The sequence below is a fragment of the Leuresthes tenuis genome, unplaced genomic scaffold, assembly GCF_036924035.1.
Source record: "Leuresthes tenuis unplaced genomic scaffold, fLeuTen1.0.hap1 SCAF_4, whole genome shotgun sequence".
NCBI lineage: Eukaryota > Metazoa > Chordata > Actinopteri > Atheriniformes > Atherinopsidae > Leuresthes > Leuresthes tenuis.
This window is the reverse complement of record NW_027325358.1, coordinates 5,103,677-5,126,541: the sequence shown is the minus strand read 5'-3', so window position 1 is coordinate 5,126,541 and position 22,865 is coordinate 5,103,677. Positions and strand designations below refer to the sequence as shown.

At 38.6% G+C, this 22,865-nt stretch overlaps 2 protein-coding genes across 2 annotated transcripts; both read right to left on the bottom strand.

Annotated features, from left to right (window-relative positions):
• Positions 1-318: 318 nt before the first annotated feature.
• On the bottom strand, positions 319-2,746 carry LOC140304955 (up-regulator of cell proliferation-like). Its single transcript, XM_072383744.1, has one exon. The coding sequence runs from the start codon at positions 2,696-2,698 to the stop codon at positions 404-406; it is 2,295 nt and encodes a 764-aa protein (XP_072239845.1). The 5' UTR covers positions 2,699-2,746; the 3' UTR covers positions 319-403.
• Positions 2,747-17,323: 14,577 nt separating this feature from the next.
• LOC140305375 (uncharacterized) lies at positions 17,324-22,504 on the bottom strand. Its single transcript, XM_072384233.1, has 6 exons — positions 22,387-22,504; positions 20,818-20,916; positions 19,931-20,725; positions 19,626-19,768; positions 18,241-18,350; positions 17,324-18,131 (listed from the first exon to the last, which is right to left on the bottom strand). The coding sequence occupies exons 1-6, from the start codon at positions 22,490-22,492 to the stop codon at positions 17,993-17,995; spliced, it is 1,392 nt and encodes a 463-aa protein (XP_072240334.1). The 5' UTR covers positions 22,493-22,504; the 3' UTR covers positions 17,324-17,992.
• Between the last annotated feature and the right edge of the window lie 361 nt (positions 22,505-22,865).

The following is a 22,865-nucleotide window of genomic DNA, read 5'->3' as shown; positions in this document are numbered from 1 at the left end:
ATTTACAGTCAAAACAGGACACAACAAAATCACAAATCCATTATGATCAGTACTGTATGATCACAGCCTCACACACTGATACACTCAGAATTCAGTTATGATATGAAATGGACCCAAAGACCTGATCCTGACCAGAGTGACTGTAAAAAACAGAGACTGGGACATCTAGTTGAGTGTTTTGCCCAAGAGTTTAGTTGTTCAGTCAGAAACCTGCATGACCTGGGCCAAAGTGTCTTTTTTTTACGGTGGAATCAGTGGCAACACCTTTCTTATTATCTCTGAACAGTCTGAGTCAGAAACGTATTTTTTCTTCTCACATTTGAATGATTGTATGCTAACAGAAAGCATGTAAAGCTTACATTTGCTCGTCTGTGTATGAAATGTTTTTAAAAAATGGTTTGCCTCATAGGGCCTTCCAGAGGTTTTCTACCATTGTGGCAAAATGTGTCAGATCACCTCCTCCTGGACATTTTTTAAGGTCCCCCATCAGTTGCTTTTTCAGTGCACGTGCAGCCTCACTGTAATGAACACTGAATGAAGCCATTGGTGGAGTTCCCCTCCAAACTGGAGGAATGTCCCAGTTCCATGCGTTTGGATCAAACTCCATCACATCTGAGAGCTTTGTGATGTCGGCCTTCTTCATCCCATCATCCCTCTGGATTATCTCATTGAGCTGTTGCACCAACTCCTTATCTCCTTCCTTCTCAACAGAAGACAACCCGGACTTGTTAACATGTACAAAATGACACAGCGGCTTCTTGCCTCCCCCTTTCAGACTTGTGAAAACATGAAGCACCTCCGTCAAGATGTCTGTCTCTGTGGAGCTCTCTTTGGAAACACTGACAATTGTGATGTCACTGAGCGCCACAGCAAGGCTCGCTACTTCTTTGTCACGTTCGTGACTGTGATCATCTTCAACCATCTGATGTGGCTTCAGTCCCTCTGTGTCAATGACCATGACGCAGTCACAGCCCAGCTCACTCCTGACAGCTTTGCTGACACTGATTAGCTGTATGAATGCCCCTCTGGTGCATGTTCCTTTGCTGACGGCAAACCTGAGCCCAAACATGGTGTTGAGCAGAGTCGATTTCCCTGAGTTTTCAGCCCCGATGATGGTGATGACTTTGAGCTTACTGTTGTCTTGCATAATGAAATGAAGCTCAGTAAGCACATCCCTAATCCATTTCATGGGGATGTTTGCTGCATCCCCATCAACAAGCTCAAGAGGGAAACCATCCAGCAGCATCTGTGCACACAGTGCAGGGAACTGTTCTATGGTTTTCCTCTGTTTGAAGAACTCTGGCAGGACACTCGCACATGCATACAGCTGCCCGCACTCTCGAAAAAAGTGGTCCACTCGTAAAGAGCAAACAGAAATTAGCCTGTCAATCGTTGCAATTTTTTCTGTTTTTTTAGGAGACTTCTGGTTCAGCTCTTTGTATCGATCCTGCAAAGGTGACAGCCGATACCGGGACAGATCACTGAGTTCCATTTCCAGCCATTTGAGGAAATAGTAGCGCTGCGATGAGGTACCTACACCTTGATAGAATCTTAGCATCACAGCTGACACATCAAATCTTGCCTGCTTCTTTTTGAGCCCTATTTCTTTTTTTTTTAAGGATTTGCGGTAGTCCTCTGTACTTTGGTTGCCAACTTTGCGCAGTCTCCAGTACTCTGTCTCCACCCATGAAAGTGCTTTCCAGGTGTGTCCCTGCGAAGGCAGCTCTTGGTCTTTGAACTCTGGGGTTGTGGCAACATGTGTAGCGATGTTTTTAGCATTCTTCCTGGCACTCTGGCATTCATCACTGTCCTCATCAATCAGGATCTCACAACAGCGCGCTCTTTCAGCCAGATTTGCAAGCGACACTTTGTCTGGGCTGCTCTCAAGTATCTGAGTGACTGATTCCTGGAGAACCTTAAGCAGTTCTGTTTCGGTCCTATTATTCAGACTCAAATTTTTAGTTTCAAAGCTTGGTTCCAAGGTCGCCATTTTGAGTATAGAGCTTTTGCCTTGTCTGCAGCAAATCAAAATGACTTTTGCGTTTCCTTGTTTTCCTTGAAGAGTCTTGAAGTAATCAACCTCTGATTCGTCACAGAAGACGTAAACAGCTGTGGATGTCTGATAGAGGAATGAGAACTGCTGGTCACAGGCCCTGATGTCTCCTCTGAGGTTAGCAACAGCGAGTGGTTCCGAGAATCTGTCTGTGCTTCTGTTTCCACACGGGAGGTACCAGCTCATTTCAACAAGCCCGTCTGAAATTCTTCTGGGCACATCTCCACACGCCAAGTCAAAATGATAAAACCTGTCATGGTGCTGCTCAGCGTTGCTCAGAAGTTTGTTTAACGTCTGAGACTTGGACAAGAATGTCTTCCCCAGCCTGACAAACGATATTAGAGGAATATCAAAGAGCACAAGTCTCTCCTCACAGCTCGTCTTCATGAATGCTTGTCGCGAAGGTCTGAAGGTTCTAACAATTTCACGCATAGACCACAGCATCATCGTGAGTTTTCTTGTTTCACTGTTAGGCAGCAAGAGTGGCACAGCAAACTGGCAGAGTGCCATTTTCTGCACTAAAACCTGCTGTAAAAAGCTGTCTGAGCAGAGAAACAATGCAGTTATCAGGTCCAAGGGGTGGATAACATTCTCCTTCTCTGTGTCCACAACACTCGATACACTTCTAGCCTTTGTGTTTAACATCAAAACACTCTTTAAAAAAGCCTGAGTAAGGGATTTTGGTGTTTCCGATTTTCTCTCTGATGTGTCATTTTGAGTAATCTCCAGGAAATCACTAACTGAGAGGTTGTTGTCATACTGGTCTTCAAGTCCAATCTTTGACAGCACCTCCCTGAGACATGGCTCTGTCAAAAGAAAAGAAGAATGTAATTAATGCACAGGTTGTGTTTATCTGACATTCATTCATCCATTAAACATGAGCACAACTACTACTTCCATTAATTACTATTTTGGGTTTGTCTCTGACCTTGTAGCCATAGATCTCTGAAAATAGATATGCCCACATATATATATATTGGCCAAAACACGTAAATTATATAATATTTTGTTTGACCAATAAAGTGCTGGTAAGTGATTGAACAGGTAATAGTTTAAAAATGCTTTTGAAAATGTTCTTTTTCACACAGATGATTATTCTCATGTTAAAGGTTGTTTATTAATGTTTTGCTTTTGTCATTTTAGGCTCCGGTACTCTCAGATGAATTAAACAGCTGCACTTTATTGGAAGTGGAAAAAGAGGAGGGGGTAACACTCTGGGCTAGGGATGCAGCACTGCATATGTTACCATGCTGCAAACTATCATGGGAGATCCTGCTAAATATTGCAGTGATATCCACGCTGCTTGTCAGATTAGTCAAGCAGACTTGGATGCAGAATTAGCATAATCTGCAACTGCTGAAAGCTGAAACTTTACAATTCCAGCGAAGCACAGAGCCTGCAAAACATCTCTCCAAATATAAACTGTGCAAAATTCTTTTAATATGCAAGAAGAAACAAAAAGTAGCTTTAGAGAGGCTATAACGCACTACAATGTAGTTTTAGATTATTAGATTATTCAAACATCTCACCTGTGTGTACAGTTATAGAAACCACTTTACTGCACATATCCTTCAGCACTGTTGAAACAGAGACCTCGTACTCTGTGTCTGCCTTTAAACCAGAGAACACCTTGGAGCAGTCTTTGGTGTGGATTACTTGGGGCTCTTCTGCTGGACTTGTGACTTTGATAAGGAATTGATGTGGAATTCTCTCCATGTTTTCGCCTTTGGTCCATTGTAACGACAGAGATGTAGAGTCTGAATGTCTTTTTGTTAAATGCCGAGGGGGGGGCACCTCTACAAGAGAGAAGTCACTGGTAAATGTTTTAATTTGCCAAATGAAATATTATCTGTGAACAGGAATCTTGAATTTTACCTGTGCAAACACGTGCTGTGACCCACTCGCTTAGATTTCCAGCTTCATCTTCTGTTGCCACACTGAACAGATGCTGTTGTCCATGCTGAAGGTTGTTAATTTCAATTTTGCAAATATCTTCAATGACTAAGGAACTTTCCTCCTCAATGAAAGACGTCCATTTAATTCTGAAGCGTTTTGGTCCCTCTAGTTCCGGCGGGCATCCCCAGCTCAGGACCACAGAGTTTGGCTTCACTGAATGGAACGTGATTTTACCAGGAGGGGGCACTGCTGGCCAACATCAGACAGAGCAGGAAGTCATTCTCTTCCACCCCAACACTCTTACAAGAAAGCAAGCGAAATGTCTCGAGCCCAAGCTGTGAGACGAATTTCGTCATATCTAATTTTACCGACTGGATACTCTTGTCATGAAACCAGGATATCAATGAATGAATGTGACAAATCTTTTGGGATCAGATTTTAAGGTGGACTGCAGACGTTACATTTGTGAGTTACTTAACACTGGTTTGGCAGTTATGTATCTTACTAACAGGAAAATGCAGCCAACAACTCACCTGACTGCACACAAACTACAAAACATTTTTATATACATGGCACAGAGACATTATACAACTTCATTATCCTGACTCCTTGAAGGACGTCACATGCCTGTGAACAACAAAGAACTTCAAACTTCCTTCTTTCCTAGTTGGTCTGATGTGATTATGGCAGATGTCAAAGATCAACTGATAACTTATCTTATACTTTCTGCTTTCAAAATGTTTCAATGAAGCAGTTGTTTTCTATGTTTTTCAATTGATTTCATTCAATTTGCTTAAATCAAATGCAACACTTATCAGCTGAAGAACTTTGAACTCATAGATTGCAGTTACAGAAGTGCAATATAAAACAATTAAAATGTCTGTCACCTGCATGGGGCTGTCCAAGGTCCTCACCATCAGACATCTGTAATTAAACAGCAACATTGTACAAACTGCAGCACAGCACCATTATGAAATATTACACACACAGTTTTTACACATTTTATATTTTCACCTGAAGCTGTGCCCTCTGTGAAATGACATCATGTCCGCTGTGATTCCGCTGCACACAAATGCTGCAAATCTGCATCAGATCAGTCCTACAGAAGAAATCCGGGGACATCTGAAGGTGTTGGCAGCGTCTTCTCTCAAAATCAAGGCTCAGATCTGTGACAATGTGTCTCTGCAGTAGTTTCTGGTGTTGCCGTGCATCAAACTTGCAAAAGGAATCGTTACAGGTCAGGCAGGTCTTCACAGCAGCAGTCTCATTACAAGTGTCACACATCACCTCATCGTGTCTGTTAAGAGAACAAGAAGGTGGAGCAATTAGTCACCAAATAACTAAGCAAAATAAAAAATATATACATTTATATTATTGAGGCTGACTGATGAGTCAGTCAAAATAAACTCAAATTTAAATAAACTAACAAACTACAGTGTCTGGAATGCAACATTAATAACCTCAGAACCATGACATCAATAATCTAAAATATTAAAATATTAATCAGAAAATAAAATGGTGTTTCAATCATTTCTTAACCAGCTGTTATTTCATGTAGATGTTGCAGAATTAATTTAACTATTTATTTCACAACTATAAATGTATTTATTGCACACTGATGGGTTGATCAAACATTCTGAGCAGTCGCATCTTGTCACCAACTCGTGCGCCGTCAACAGTTTACAGCGTTATTGATTTATTCATTCTTAAAGGGGCTCACATGTCCTCGTGTGAAGCTGAGTCCTCGCTGTACAGGGAATCTTTTGAATGACCTGATGAATAACTGGAGGTTTCAGATGAGGCTATGGATTTCGCTCTCTTTGGATAGTCCCACCTGAGAACGAAAAGCAAGACAAGAAAGAAGAAGAAATTAAGCAAGAAGAGAGCCACACGAAGTATCTGACAAGGTTCAAAGCATTTTTCAGGTTAATGGTGTATTTCTAAAAGTGCGATAAGTTTTTCTGGATGTGGAAGTAAATTAAGCTAATTTGTCCTCATTTACAAACATTTAAACCACACTTTTTCCCTCTAAGATTACTTCAGCTTTGAATAAGAATGTGGCACACAGTCCTGCTTATTATTGTTTCACCCATCGGAAACGATTCGGCTCATCCTTTGAAACCTCGTCATAATGATTACGACATCAGAACAAGTACAATAAAGATGCACAAATGTGTCACTAATGTGCATTTTTCAGCAGAAATAAGTGTGCTGTTACAAAAGAGGAAGCTTTCTTTTTACAGTAATGTGACAAGTTGTTGACTGATGTTCTCACAGAAGCATTACAGGTCTCAGTTAGCCTATTCAAGTCCATGACAGTAGAATTAGCACATGATTGTGGTGTAAGCAACTTTTTTTTTACAGTGCTGTTTACTATGCTTGACTGGCGTAGTGCCAGCAAGATATTTCAGATCAATTACATTTTATTCTGGCTGAACTAATCAACTTGGCACAAGTAGAGTGAATTTCACCTGCTGTGGGTGACATCTTTAGGGGCTCTTCGATCAGTTATTAGCACTGGATTTGCAGCAGTTGGAGGACATTGAACTATGAACCTGTAACTCATTACACACAAAGCACAACATCCATATATAAGGATATATGAATTCTGAGATAGTGTCGTTGATTAGATAAGTACAGCATTATGTCTGACAAACTGTGTTTTTATGTTGGAACCATACCTGGAAGTGTCCAAAGGACAGGTCACATGACTACCCCAGTATTTGGGTATCCCGCATGATACTTCACTTTGGAGACAAAAGTTTAAAAATGCTAAGATGCATAAATTCTGAAAACACTGTTCAGCCAAGAATAGTTTTGGAAATAATCAGAGCTGCTAGGGATAAACATGAAGATGACTTGTGATGAATTTAACAGTCTGGCTCACTTTTTGTTGGCAAAATGAGGAGGGATGTCCTTTGAAGACAGGTCTGACTCAGTCTCGTAAAGAGAATAGTCATCTGGTCTCTCCAGTCTGAAAATATGACAACATCAAGTGATCATTCACTGAACACCTTTTTGAACAGCAACCATGACAGCTTTGCAACTACCACACACAGCAGGCGTGTCAAGATTACACACTGAAGCGCTGTTCGGAGGTGGCAGATTGGGTGGTACAGCACACAGAAGAGCTAACATTTACACCAGAATTTACGGCAATTGCCAAATGATACCATTACTGGCCATTTCCTGTCCTAAATGCAGTTTAATTAATGTCTTGGAGGTTGATCAAGTTTTACTTTAGGGGTTTTAGACCTTGGTTTAATCTGTTCAATTTGATTAAGCACTTATTATCAATATTGGTATATTTCAATGGAGAAATAAATCAAACAAATCTAAATGAAATACACTAAATTAAACAAGAGGTATGCCATTTGAATATCCTGCAAAACTGATTTTCAGACGGGCGTTCCTTGAAGGCCTTGGTGGCTTGGTGTGTTGAATCAGAAAGCTATTTTTCACTGGGAAAAAAGTCACTTCATAGCAAAAGAATATGATCTTACAAAAAGACAGCCGGGCTAACGGCTTACACCCTGTTTCACATTGACAAGCTTCTTCATTCTAAGTCTGAAAAGAAATGTTTTTGCCAGAATGTGAAAGCTCTGAATTATCTGAAAAGGTGAAGCTGGGACTTTGTGGTATCTCACCGTGTGCCTTTGAATGCCAAGGGATGTTCAATAGATGATTCAGACCTTGCACACAGCGATCCACTGGATTTTGACCACAATGGTTTTGATCTGAAATTCATGTAACCATCTTAATAAATATTTGAATAATCACACCTATCAAACTAAAACATCAGCTTTATAAGCCATTTGGCACATGTTTTGTTTTTATGACCTCTCTTTTATTTGTGACATAATTTGTGACATCATTCATTATTATTCAATCTCATTAGCCACCCGTAGACTCAGTCACTGATATACTCGTATATACAAGGTATCACTTGGTCTACTGCAGGGATGTCCACATCCGGTTCTCAAGGGCTGCTGTCCTGCAGGTTTTAGATGTTTCCCTGCTTCAACATTCCTGAATTCAAAGGTTTGTAGTTCTGCACAAGCCTGCTAATGATGCATTGATCTGAATCAGGTGTGCTGAAGCAGGGAAACCTCTGAAACCTGCAAGGCAGCGGCCCTTGAGGACCGGATGTGGACATCCCTGGTCTACTGCCTTCCTATAGTTGTCCCTTAATTGCACAGAGAGGTGCTGGTCCTTGCTCCTTCCGTTCTCAAGACTATGTGTTGCTTTCTGTTCCATATGCTCGTACAGGACTGGGTAAAAAGGCTTTTGGCTACTCTGCACCCTCAGCATGGAATATATTGCAGAATGACTGGAAACTAACAGGGTTAATCTCTTTAAGTGCCCTCAAATCCAAACTGAGAACACTTCAGGCCGACTCCACTACATGTACTTGTTTTTCATAATCTGCTTGTAAATTCAATACTTTTTCTTTCATTTGTTTGTGTTTTTATCTGTGTAATTTGTAACTGTGGTTTGTATTTGCTGCTGCCTATCCATGGCCAGGTCTTCCTTGAAAAATAGATTCTTAATCTCAGTGGGATCTTCTTAGTTAAATAAAGGTTATAATAATTAAACTTGGTTGATGGCTGAAAGATGTGACAAAGGTAAAAAAAAAAAAATCCCACTGCATTCAAGACTTCAAGAAATCTAAGCAAGTTTAATATAAAAGATGCAATCTGATGCATAGGCATAGTATGTGGACCACAGTTTTTCACTGAAAAAACTATAAGGATTAACATGGTTACTGAATACACCAGTAATATTCCACACAATGAACTTGCGTTAATCCACAAGGAGTTTAGAGCAGAATTTAGATGATTTTGATCAATCTATATAAGGGCTACCTTAAAATGTAATGCCTTACTGTGTTTTTATATCAAGTGGGATGTCCTTTGATGACGTCTCCGTCTGAGAACCAGAAAATATCAAACCTGCTGCCTTTACCCTGAAATAATACAAACTCTCTATTATCATAAATGTCAATATATACGTCAAAAGAATGTATAAAGATTAGCAATGAAATATTGCCTTGCGTTTCACCCTTCGATTTGAAACAGGTCAATACTCCAAACCATGTCTGTATGCAAAACAATGCATTCATGATCAAAACAGGTGGCCTTAAAGGGAAAGTTCCGTTTTTTAAAACCTGGACCTTGTTTCTAGCTGTATAAACTCGTTGATAACATTTTGGTGTCACGCGGAGTCGTTCGGACGAAAGGAATCAACAGTACTATTCCCCTGTGAGTTAGGACTAGGAAGGCGTTTCGTGCCTTATTTAGAGGCTGCATTGGCCTTGCTCGTTCACTCCAGTTATAATAAACATGGATATATACGCGGATCTCGAATGATCTAAATAGCGTCCGAACGACTCCAAGTGACACCAAAATGTTATCAATGAGTAAATGAACGTATCTACAGCTAGAAATAAGGTCCAGAGAACGGAATTTTCTCTTTAAATTGTGGGTTCTGTTTAGATGTTTAATGGATTAAAATAGCTGATATCCTTTTTTCATATCATCATGTAAAATAAAGCACGTGAACTGAAAATTGAGAGAATATTTGCATTTATGGTGTACAAACATGATGCCAGTGTGTTTCTTGGAAAGAAAAGTAAAAAAGAATAAAATGGCTGTGAGTTTCTGATGTCTCACCGTGTGCCTTTGAAAGCCAAAGGATGTTCAATAGACGATTCAGACCTCGCACTCAAAGATCCACCGGACGATAATGTCTTCAGTCTGAAATTAGTTTTATAATTTTAATGAAATATATATCTGTTTGACACACAGATTTAGTCATTTTCTTGTCCATGCAGTTTTTTAGTTTATTTTTAGTTTATTTGAAATTATGGAAACGTTTTTCGTCCTGGTCATTTGTTGGCACTTAAAAACAACTTTGTCTTGTTTAAGACAACTTAGAAACCAGACCAAATGTCATTAAACCACATTAAAATACAGTTTGTGTCTTCAGCTGGGCATTTACAATAAGATTAAGCACAGGTGGATGTCTCTGTAGAGTATGTGGACCACAGTTTTTTTACTGGGAAAACTAAAAACACATGATTTAAAGGGTTGACTGAAACTGACACAAAACTAAATACCATACTCCCTCTGTTTGATTATGATGATGTCATCTATAAAATGGCTTCCAAGTGTGCCCTTAACTGCCTGGATGCTCTGCACACCACTCTGCCATCCGTTTTGCCACTGGCGCACCTTTTTTCACCCATCATTGTGATCTGTATAAACTGATAGGCTGGTACTCCATCCACACCACGCGACTTCATCATTGGTTTCTATTTATCTACAAGACTCTTCTAGGGAAAACACCTCAATACCTTTCCAGCCTCTTGCACCTTTCCAATAATAACTACCACCTGAGGTCCAGGGATTTCATTACTCTATCTATTCTAAAAGGCCGCACTGTCTTCGGCCAGAATTCCTTTCGTTTTGCTGCAGCTAATGATTGGAACTCCCTTCAAAATTCAAACTTTGAGCTTTCCCAGCACTCCATATGTTTAAACAGAAACTGCAACATTCCCTAGTTGACTCCCATTCTGCTCTCGCTCCATTTATTCTAGTAGTTATTTATGCTGTTTTTAACTTCATTGTCTCTTCATCATTGGTTTTGTCTCTTGAATTCATGTGTACGGTTTCTTTTTTATCTGTTTTTGTTTTGTTTTGTTTTTGTCTGCGGCATCTCTTGCCAGGTCATCATTGGAAATGAGAAGCTGTTCTCAGTTGATTTTATTTGGTAAAATAAAGGTAAAATAAAAACAATTCAATAAAAAAGATGGCTAACTGGCGACCGTGTTTAGCGTAGAGACATGATGACAGTGTCAAACATCTTATCTTCCTATTGGAAAATGTGAAGCTATTCCTCTGAATTATTTGATAACTGTGTGTGTGAGAGTTTCTGATGTCTCACCGTGTGCCTTTAAAAGCCAAAGGATGTTCAATAGACGATTCAGACCTGGCACACAATGATCCACTGGACGATGATGTCTTCAGTCTGAAATTAGTTTCATAATTTTGATGAAATATATATCTGTTTGACACAGATTTAGTCATTTTCTTGTTCATGCAGTTTTTTAGCTCTGTTTATTGAAATGATGGGAACTCTTTTCATCCTGGTCATTTGTTGGCACTAAAAAACAACTTTCAGTCTTGTTTCAGACTATTTAGAAACCAGACCAAATGTCATTAAACCACAGTTTGTGTCTTCAGCTGGGCATTTACAATAAGATTAAGCACAGGTATGTGCTTAATTAAGGTATAAGCACAGGTATGTGCTTAATCTAGGCACCCGCTTACTCTAGGCAGAGTATGTAGACCACAGTTAATCCACATGGAGTTCAAGGGGAGACTTTAGATGATTTTAATCACTGTATATAAGGGTTACATTACATTAAATGTCAGAACATATTGAACCTGCTGCCTTCACCATAAAATAATATAAACTTTCTATTACATTTATGTTAATTTAATATATATATGACTAACTGGTGACCGTGTTTAGTGTACAGACATGTTGACAGTGTCAAACATCTTGTCTTCCTCTTGGAAAATGTGAAACTATTCCTCTGAATTATTTAAAGAATGTGTGTGTGAGTTTGTGCTATCTTACGGTGTGCCTTTAAAAGCCAAAGAACAGTCTATAGACGATTCAGACCTGGCACTCAAAGATCCACTGGACTTTGGTATTTTCAATCTGAAATTAATAAAAAAATTTAGAAAACATTTTGTGAATAAAACCTTGCCACGTACTTTAATTTATCGGCACCAAAATAATTAAAAAAACAGTAGAAACTCGTCCTACTTTGTGTCCTTCTCCTTTGAGCCAGCACACCGCCCCGGTGATTCATTGTGGAGGAATTTAGTAACGATATTCTTTACATTCACCCTGCAGAGTATGAAGAGCAAAATCATTATCTAATAGTGCACCAAATGTGAATATATGAACAAATGAATGTCTAAACAACCAGTTAAAAAGATTAACAAAAGAGTAGTTATAGTTATAGTAGTAAGTTATTGACTTACTTTTCAGTTTCGTCTTTCAAAAGATCCATAATTCCTTTTGACTGATGTCTCAGATAAACCTCACAACATCCACCTTTGGGTCATTCAGGTGCCGAGTCATTACAGATAATCACCACCCTGCAGATGTAATAACAATCCACTCATCTAGAATCAAATCCTAGAATTATACTGAGTGATGTAAAAACTCAGAAGTAATATCTAATCAACTTGAAGCAGGGCTGTGATAAAGCAATGAATTATATTCCCGCATATTACAGCATACGACGTTGAAATGTCTCTCAGGAGGCGTTGAAGTTCAGCTGTGCACCAGCTCATTCAAATTAAGTTTTTTTTCTGTGAACTCACTTTTCTTTTGACATCTGCAGGTTTTCTTTGGTATTCAGGTTGGGGGATTGTTTTATAGAAAGCTGTTCAGCTTAAGTGATGTGAATGGGGGGGGGATTGCAACCCCTTGTGGCCCAATTGTTGAAAAACGTGTGCTAAAGTGCCCTCTTGGGAGCCAAAACGTGTGCTAAAGTGCCATCAAGTGGCCTCTTGGGAGCCAAAACGTGTGCTAAACTGTCCTCTTGGGAGCGAAAACACGTGCTAAAATGTCCTCTTGGGAGCCAAAACGTGTGCTAAAGTGCCATCAAGTGGCCTCTTTGGAGCCAAAACGTGTGCTAAAATGTCCTCTTGGGAGCCAAAATGTGTGCTAAAGTGCCCTCTACAGTGGTGAGGAGGCTTTTTTTTTTCTATGTGCCCTTTTTTTTTCTTTCCGCCCTTGCCCTTCAAAAAGTCTGTGCACGCCACTATTCAGCTTGTGTTTTTTGATGGTCTATTTTTTATTTTTAAGTGAGTTTGGGATTGTTGTGCTGTTACAGAATCCATCTTTTTTTTCATTCTTAAGTTTTTGTGTAAGATGTGATGTTTACTTCCAGTTTTTGTTGGCGTTTAACTGATTCTATTCAACCCTCTATCAGAGAAATACCTCAGAGTAGTTTCCCTGAATGTTTCATGGTCTTTCAGCCTCCCTTCACCTTTTCAGTCATTTTTTGAGCACATTATTGAGAAAACAGATTCCTGAAAACATCTTTCACATATCTTTACTCTAACCTCGCTTGGAATAATGAAACAGCTGCTCCTCTTGTGATAAGATGAGTGTCTATGTTATCAGCTAAAACCTTCCTTTCGGAATATACATTTTTCTTCTACAATTTTACATCAATGTCACCGCTTTGTCAGACGTTATGGTAATCTAAAATATTGTCAGGAAAGGTCTTACATGTGGAGTAAAAACTTACCGACCAGAAACTCCCTCCTGGAGTCAGACAGCTCCTGCTGAGTGAGTTGAGTTGTAGATGGGAGAGTTAGATTGAAGGAGAAAGAAAGAGTGGACTTTGGATTGTAGAAGATCATTTAAAAATTCCATTGGCAAAGTTACAGGGTTCTCCCTCATATGTCAGTATATGAAACTAGATAGCGTGCCTGCAGGAGGCTGGGATTTCACATGGCAAGGTGCGTTACAGCATGCCATCAATACTATTACTGTCAGGATTTGTCTTTTAAATCTACTATACGTGTGCATGTGTCCAAATTGCACAGATGATAGAATGACAATAACTTGGAACTGTTCAAACCTTCTGATTCATGAGGTTTTGTGCACACTTTTTGTTACATAACTTTGAATGATTTCAATTAAGGTTTGTGGGAGAGCATAAGAATCAGAATAAGCCTTATTCCAGCATTACATCTTTATATTTAGCTTTGCATTGTTTCTAACTTAATGTTCAAGGTTAAAGTTCATCTATTCGTGTTCCGGAGAGCTTTTATTTTGTTTGAGTGTCTCTGTTCTCAAGTGCCTTCATAAATGTTCAGTGGGGTGAAGGTCAGACTGTGGAGCACAGTTCACAAGCTGTACTTTTATTATTATCCTAAATCTCTCTGATCTTTTCCAGTTGGTGATCTCAGGCATTTATGTCCCATTGCACAAAAGGTATATCATTCACATTGTGTGCGTCAGTATATACAAAAATATTACAAGTATGTGAGTTGGAGACTCTCAGACTTATATTCTACCTTTCTGAGAGTTGATGTGAGTGCACACGGAGCTGCTCCCACACAGCAATGTGGTAAAACCAAGAACTCACCTCCTACCTGTACGAGTGGGTGGAGTAGTGGAGATTCAGGAAAGTCAGACATTATAACAGAAACACACACAGAGACACAGTTTGCGTACTTCCACCCGTGTGGGATGACTATTACAGCCAAGGCTGACCACCAGAGTCATAGTCCATCCATACCATGTGTAGAAAGCAAATAATGGCAAAGCCTGTGAGTTTAAAAAAAGTGTTATGCAAGCAAGAAATGTAGCACGTGATATTCATTTTCTTAAAGGAAAAAAGTAAGGCAAACATTTGTAACATGTTTTTGTAACATACAGAAAGGTTATCTGCCCTGATGTGACAAATCAGACACAATTTAGAAGCAACTGTCAAATTTTAACACAATTTTCAACACTAGAAATGATCCTTTATTAGCACTTTTACTCACTGCTTCTGCATCCTGAAATGAAAGACCTTTAAGAGTGAAAAAGACAATATACTTTAGTTTTTCTAAGTGACATTATTTGTGCAAATCAAACAATTAACCATGTGTATCATTGCAAGTATCAATCTTCATTAACAAGGCCACCACCATTTTCAGAGAAATAGTTTTTTAAACTCCTTGCAGTAAATACTCTGTAATAATGTAAATCCTTCATAAGTCATTGTTGGATCAACAATCAACACTGGGGAGGTCCTCGTCGCATGTAGAGGAATCAGGAGACAAAAGAACAAACAATCTGTGCAAACTAAAACCATGTGTAACAGCGCCTTTCCTGCCCACAAAACAAGCCAGAATTTCTAAAGGAGGAATGTGCTCGCCTCAGACATTCTTCAAACCATGTGTCCCTATGTTTTCTATAGCAAAGTAACCCTGATATGAGGTGGAAGCAGAGGTCACATCATTTACCATAAAACAAAACACACAGTTTCACTGAAATGTCTCATTTCTACAGTGATCTTTTTTCAGATTTTGATTCTCATTGTTAGTTTTTACATACACTTGTCATGCATTTTTATGAATGAATAACTAATAATGCTGTGAATAACTGCAGCCTTTCATCACATGTAGGGTGTAAGTTTTAATTTTCTGACACAGAGGCTTCCTCAGGACAGTTTTAAGAAAACAGCAAACATACCATGATTCATCTGTACATCTGTGTCCTCCTGCTGATCATCTCCACTCACACTGTTTACTGTAGAGGCTGCATGTAGCATATAAATCAGGCATAGTTATCAGTCCTCCCTTGTAGCCCTCAGATGATGCATATTTTGGATCCAACCATTCCCTTTTTACTTCTGCAGGTTCCTTTGCTCTGAACTTACAGAACTGATTGCTCGTTACTTTTCCAATTTGCAGTTGTTGTTCTGTTCGTTATTACACAACCTAATTCATCTGCGTCATCAATGAAGGTCTTAGTTTTACAATCCAAAAAACTGTGCTTCTTCTTTACTGTTGCAATTATTAAGTCTGTTTAGTTGTGATGAGAATATTGTCATGATATGAAAATAACAAATTAGGGGTGTCTGCAGCCATTCATGTCTAAAAATGTGAGTGACAATCAGATTTGTGCTCATGCATGTAGCTTCTTGATGACTGAGATTTATAAGAAACTCCCATATGTACAATCTGGCATACACACTGTTTTAATAATGAATCAACACAGTTACATGTATCCAACCCCTGCTGTCACATGCTAATGTCTGTTATCTTATTTATATGGTAAACCTCTTAATCACAAATATGACATGTGAATGAAATAGTTCACATTAAATCTTTTTTGAATAGAAACAAAAAAAAACTACCCACAAGACCCTATTGAGTATATTTAATAGAAAAAAACACGAGGTGTGAAAACATGCTCCAACAAAAGCAAAGGCAGTCCTGGAGATAACTAAATAGCATATCTGCCAAGCCAAATGATAGAAGAGAAACAGCCAGTAACGTGACAGAATCAACCTTATGTAACACTCTTTTAATCTTTAATGTTGCAGATGAGTATCCTCTTAGTTCGAAGTGCAGTGCATGTAAAATGTTGATGTAATGAATAACTTCCTGTATCACCAAAACCACCCTTTCAAACAGTATGAATGGGACTCCATTACTGCTCTTAGAAAGCATTACTGTTAGAAACAGGGATAATAATGTGGTGTATGTGATGGGCAAAGGGGGCACCAGCTCATGCTAAGTGGTGTGTTTGTTTGTTTGTTTTATGGATGTTCATTATTAAGCTTTGGGAAAAGTGTGGGATGATCTCCCTCTAGTGGGCTCTCATGGTCAAACCCAGCAGAGGAATGATTTGGATGATCTTGGATGGCACATGATACTTCACAATCTTTCTATTTGCACTGTTCTGAACTTCATCTTACACATAAACTCTACTCTACTCTTTTCGTATATTTGGAAAACTTAGGTCCATCTGCAAAGACATCTGCAGTATGAACTGTATAGCGAGAACAAATAATGGATATTGCTACAGTAAAGTTGCAATAACTTAGTTTAGAAAAAATCCATCCCATGACGATCATCAGGACACAAAAAGATATTATGAAAGCTGTTCATGCGGGCCTACGAAGAAACACACCAACACAGAATCCCATTACGCGTGTTGACATGATACTGCCACGCTGACTCTGAAGACTTACTGCTTAATGTACACTATCCACTGGACAATCCAATGAAAAGTGCCACGTCATCTCTAAAGTTTGAAGTGACATAACAAGGAAAATGGCCTACTTTTTACTTCCATGAATGTCGGTGTCCTTCAAACTATTTAGATCCGCATATTTCCATATATAGAGGCATCTGCCGATGCCCCCGTTCACTCCTGTTATATATGGATATACGCGGATCTAAGTATCGTCTGAAGGACGCCAACTTTCACCAAATTGTTATCGGTGAGTCGATTAATGTATTTTATGTCAGAAATAAAGTCCAGCTTTATTTAAAAAAAAAAAAAAAAAAAAAGAACTTCTCCTTTAACATCCATGTAACCTACATGCAGGTTTACCCAGCAGAACTGGACCGTAACAAAATGAGCTGCATTACTTACTTCACCTGTTAATGTTTTGGTGTATGTTTGCATAGACTCAGTCATGTTGGATGAGCCGCAACTCCTTCACAGTAAAAATAGAAAGTTGATATGGGAATATATGTCTAAAAGGAAGGAAAACCCAGATGAGACCAAGGATATGCATGAGAGCTTACTCTCACAGAGGGACCCTGTGTCTGCCTAGAGGCTTTGAAGGCACTGGTTTGGGAGGAGGAGGCCTGGCAGCCTCAGCTGCTGCAGACATCTATCACAGAAAATCAATCTTTATATAATTTATTACACTTGTAGTGCAAGTTGTTTTATTCAAGCAAATGGGTTTAGTCATATGAATATTTACAATGTGTTCTGAAAACTAAAATCTATTCAACATTAACCAGATAGCAGTGACAAACAAATACAAAATAACCTGTTTAATCTAACAATAATGATTTGAAAAAATATCACGTAATCAAGATAACAAATTTGTTTGACATAATCCAACATATGAATACATTCTGTAAACTGCACAGCATTAAAATCATAAAATCAGACAGAATTTACATTTACAGATATTTATGAAAATCTCAGTCCCCTTTGAGATCTCATGTTAGTCACTGAGCTTAAAGCAACCTGTATCATCTGCGTGAGCTCCACCATCAGCTGTCTGCCAAATTTGATTTTCAAAATATTGCTCATCACAAAATTAGTGCAACTCCAGCTTTAGTTGCAAGCAATGTTTGAGTGTGTGCGTCTAAATTTGCTATTAATTCCAGTTCCAAAAAAGAAATCCCAAATATGTCTTTTTGTAATATCCTTACAGTAGATGGTTTCTATTGGAACCACAAAGCCAAAACTTCACTCCTCGCAGGAAAGCTATCTCTCACAGATCCAGTTTTGCTCAATGGTACAGCTCTCATCATTCCAGTCACCGTTCCCTGTGGAACGGTGCCAGAACTCCACGCAGTCCTGGTTCCTCCCTTGATGGCTGTTGGGCTGACCTTTAGCCCAGAATCTGAAGAGAAAAGCACAGAAATCATGATCAGAAAAAAATATTGTCCATTTCTTTGGTGTGACCAATATTGTACAGATTTTTGTCAAAAGAGAGACATTTAGCTTCCTACGTTAAGGTCAGTGGTGTCCCATCTACCCATTTCCATTGCCCTTCTAGTCCTCCATCAGACAGCCCAATCCAGACTTCTTTGTCACTGCTATACAAGCCGTTGATGAACGTCTATGAGGAAAGAGAGATATAAGTTATTGGACTGTTTTTTTCTACATAAGGTTTAGATTTAAATAAGTGATGCTCATAAAGCAGGATAACTATACATAGTGAAAATATCTTCAGGTAGCAGTTTGTCTCCTTAGTTTAGTTTAGTTTAGTTTAGTTTAGTTTAGTTTAGTTTAGTTTAGTTTAGTTTAGTTTAGTTTAGTTTAGTTTAGTTTAGTTTAGTTTGTAACGATGGAAGTTTCCTGAACAAAAATGCCAGATGTTTGACAGCTAACCCTCCAACTTCTTAATGTGATTATGGCTCTTAAGCTATTGTGGTAACATGACCTAGATTTAACATTAAGCTCTACAGACTGGCTCATTATTTGGACCTACTACATACCTACTTATTTTTTAGTAGGACCCTACTACATACCTACTATTTTTTTAGTAGGACTCTACAACCTACTTTCTTTTTTTTTTAGTAGGACCTACTGTATACCCTTTCGCCTCCAGAAAACAGTCCCCAACAGTTCTAATATGTGTTTTAAATGGACATCGTACATAGACATATTCACTCATGTGTTTTGGTCATGTGATCAAATGCGGAAGAAAGCAAGTTCGCGCTATGATTCAAGAGATTAGTCGAGAGCAGTTTGCTATGTCTCCTCCACTTTATTAATTGAACCACCCACTTAAATCAGCATCCCTTCCACCAGAGAAACTTTTTTTATTATTTGAGTAGACTTTGTTTCATGACCTGTTTATGGAAATGTTATAATATGTATATAATATGTGTATTGTGTGCACACAACATAAAGTTTTGTTTTGTATTTATCTTTTGTACTACAGCAGATGTGGTCGTTTCGTTATGTTCTCTCTTTGTTTGTTTAAAGTTTTAAAGATTCAGTTAATTTAATGGTTGAATATAAAAACAGGAAGGAAATATTTGTGCAAGTGGTCTCAAATTGTCCATTTCTTTCACCAAGAAAATGGGGAGGGACTCACTCTCTTAGTCAAAAAAATGATGGTTTCCAACCGTGACAAAGTGGTTTGTTATTCCTAAACCTAACCATGTGGTTTCAGTGACCGAAACTAAAAATAAGACCAGCAGGAAACCAACTCGGGTCTCCTAGCTCATGTACCCAACCAATCAAGCCCCTGCATAAGGACTTTGTTTGTCATAAAAGTGGTGAACACTGACAGCATGACAGCTTCAGAAAAAGCAGTGTGGTATCCGTGGACACAGATCAATAGTAAATGCTAAAAAACTTCTGAGAATGTGTTAGATGAACTCACCATTTCCTCTTTACTGTCTATGATAACAAGGTCTGCTGCTTTGCTTTGACAGAATTCTCGGCTCAAACTCCAGGATTTCTTTGTTGAGGAGGTTAAATAGCAGCTGTTTTCAAACTTCTTCCAGCCAGCAGGGCACTTCTTTTCTGTAATTGGAAGAGATACTTATTGGTCAGTGATCACACACTGAAACAAAATCCATTTCTTATTGGATTTGTTTTTTTGTAGATGCTACACATACATGTGCATACTTAAACGAACAGGAAACATTCTGCAGCATATGTTTCTGTTTGTTTTTCTCTGCCTACCTTGAATCGTTGCATTCAGTCTGTTAATTTTCTCCAGCAGCTGATCTCTCTCAGCAGTCAGGTTGTCGGTTTTGGTTTTCCACAGATCTCTCTCATCGGTTACATTCTTGATATTGCTTTCCAAGTCAGATTTTTCCTTAATGATTGCCTCATATGAAGCCTGCAACTCATTTTGGGCTTTTTTAAGTATGTTACAAGTGGCCTGCAGAGTGTCGATCTCAATGGTTAGGTTTTGATGGCTTCTATCTAACTTGTCTTTCTCACTGGTTGAGAAGTTGTACCTGTCCTGTAAATGTTCTACCTTCATAATCAAATCATTGTAACTCATCTGCAGCTGCTGTCTTGATCTGGTAACATTGTTGTATTTGTTCTGTAGATTGTCCCTGTCTTTGGTCACAGAGTCATAACTGGCCTGTAACTCTTGTCTGCGTTTCACAGTTGCGTCATATTGTGTCTTTAAGCTGTTTTGAGCTGTAGTCAAACTATCTTTATCTTTTTGTAGCTGGGCTTTCGTGACTTTCAGTTGTTCTAACTCTTTGCTTAAAGCTGCGCTACTGCTCTGTAACTGGCTTTGGCTAAGTTTAATATTGTTTATTTCTTGGGTCAGTAAATCGCTGTTGGTCTGTATTTGGTTATTCTTCCTCGTTAAGTAATCGGAGCGTTCCTGCAGCTGATAGTGGTTGACTTCAAGGCTTTTTTTTTCATTTTGCACAGTGTTCAGCTGTTGTTGAAGCTTCTCTTTGTCCATACTCAGGGTTTTTAGGTTTGTCTGATGATCATGTTCTACATTTTGGTCTGCCCAGGAGAGAAAATAGAAATTAGCAATTTTATCTCGATATCAGACAACGTGAACACTTGACAGAGAAAAAACAGAACGGCAGACTCACTGTGGACTCTCTGGCCTATGACCCCAACCAACAGGAGAACACACAGCAGCCCGAGGCAAATTGTAGCTATCTTGAAAGGGCTGTTTCTCAATACATACGCTGAATGGAAGCAAGCAAAGTGGAAGTAGAAACTCAGAATTGATGAAGTGATCAAAGGAACTTGTGGTTTTACTGCAAAGTGTTGCAAAATATGAATACAAAACGTTAATTTCAAGTTAATACTAAAATAGACATAAATCTGATTATACTGAAGAAAAACAGCCTAAAAACACAAGTTGCATATGTAAACACACAATCTATAAAGTCATTTGCAACATAAAACACATTGCAGTATTACAGTCTTATCTTTTTGGCTGATTTATTCATTTCTAAAGTTTTTTTCTTACAAATGTGATTTATTCAGTAAAAATGAGTCACTTGGGGCAGCACAGCAAGCTGTTACCATAATAAGTGGCTAATTTAAGAAAATACATTTTGAGTCACAAAAAAAGCAATATCAAGTCGTGTTTTTGGTGATGTGACTGATTTAAGGCCAAAGTCATCATGTTAATATGAGTTTTCATCCATTGTTGTGGTAAAATAACCAATGAGATAAAAAAATGGTTTGAAGAAATTCTGCGGCTGCAGGCCATCACTTATTAACAAAGACAGTGTCGGTATTAGAATCTCAGCAGTGCTCAATGTCTAAGTCAAATGCATCATGATGGCCACATGACTCATCCAAAAAGACTTTGCAGCATTTAGCATTTATTGCAATATTTTTACTGAATGACATTTGGCTGATTTTCTACTTCAAAAGTGGAAAATTGCAGGATGACAACATAAAAAAACTGAGTGTAACAACATTGTTTGCCGAGATGATTGCACAGATTGTCTGTGTTAAGTTTATAGCCAGTCGATCTGCTTCTAAGACCCATTTACTTAAAAACTTTATGTTTCTGTCAGATATTCCACATACTGTACCACCCAGTCTCAGAAAGGAGTGTAAGACCTACATGTGTCCACAGCACAAAACGTTGCAGTTTTACGATAAAAGGCTCAAAATTTGTACAATGGCTGTGTTTTCCTGACTGTTTTTCACATGCTTGTGTTTCTCACAACCACCACGGACTGAATATCTTTTAAAAGTAAATTATTTGAAAGAGCAGATGTGCCATGGAGTCATTTTTGGGAGGAGGACAGCATCCAGAGATCACAAGATCCACCCACAATCCTCATTTCTATACTTTGCTGTCACAGATGAACCGTTAAGGTTGTTAGTTAAAGACACAAAATACAGTTTTTGGACTTACAAGTTCTACTACTGATGGGTTTTGGCTTGTGTGTGCTCATGTGGAGACTAACCTTCACAGAAAACAACAGCCTAGAGATTTGTTGGTATTTCAGAATTTAATATGACTGAAGATGTGGACAAAAGCACCTATTACATGTTTCTTTTGAGAGTAGACCGTACAGCAAGGCGAATGGCATTGGAGACGATCAGTTCTTAACTCCAGAGAATGGAGGACAATAATTTACTATTTCTGTTGATGAGAGATGAGTTATTTGAAATAAAGCTTATTTCATTACCTGAATGGCGAAGTTGGCTGCCGTCTGAAAAAAAAAGGTTGTTGCCAATCTTACTTTCTTCAAGGTCCATGTTTGTCAGTGTGGAGGCACAGTACTCGACAGTCATCTTTGCATCTGCCTCGAGTCTAATCAGAAAAAAAAGTATGACAGCATTAGTGTCTGAAATAGCATCAGCAGTGTTACTACAACAAGCTAGAGGGATTAAAAGAGTGTGTCCTTGAGATCTTTTCATATGTAAATGTGATACATACATATATTATACGAGTATATAATGATTCTGCTGAAGTTTTCATCAAATTTTCATAAACATAAGCAAATAATTAAACAAGCCTTACCTCTCTTTGCAGAGACAATGACAAACACAGTGGAAGCAGTAGGCTTATGAAGAAGCTTGTTTTCAGCACCCAGGGGTGAAGCCAAATGTACCCCTTATAATTTTCACATATGCTTTATGAAATGAAGTTTGATACATCCTCTTT

Bases quoted from the DNA above. Each gene is read 5' to 3' on its own strand.
- LOC140305375 (XM_072384233.1), bottom strand. From the start codon at position 22,492: ATGACTGTCGAGTACTGTGCCTCCACACTGACAAACATGGACCTTGAA. The intron at 19,769-19,930 runs GTAGGCAGAGAA...TTCCAATTACAG, and splicing joins ACTGAATGCAACGATTCAAG to AAAAGAAGTGCCCTGCTGGC. The intron at 18,351-19,625 runs GTGAGTTCATCT...CTTTCCTCATAG, and splicing joins TAGACAGTAAAGAGGAAATG to ACGTTCATCAACGGCTTGTA.
- LOC140304955 (XM_072383744.1), bottom strand. From the start codon at position 2,698: ATGTTAAACACAAAGGCTAGAAGTGTATCGAGTGTTGTGGACACAGAG.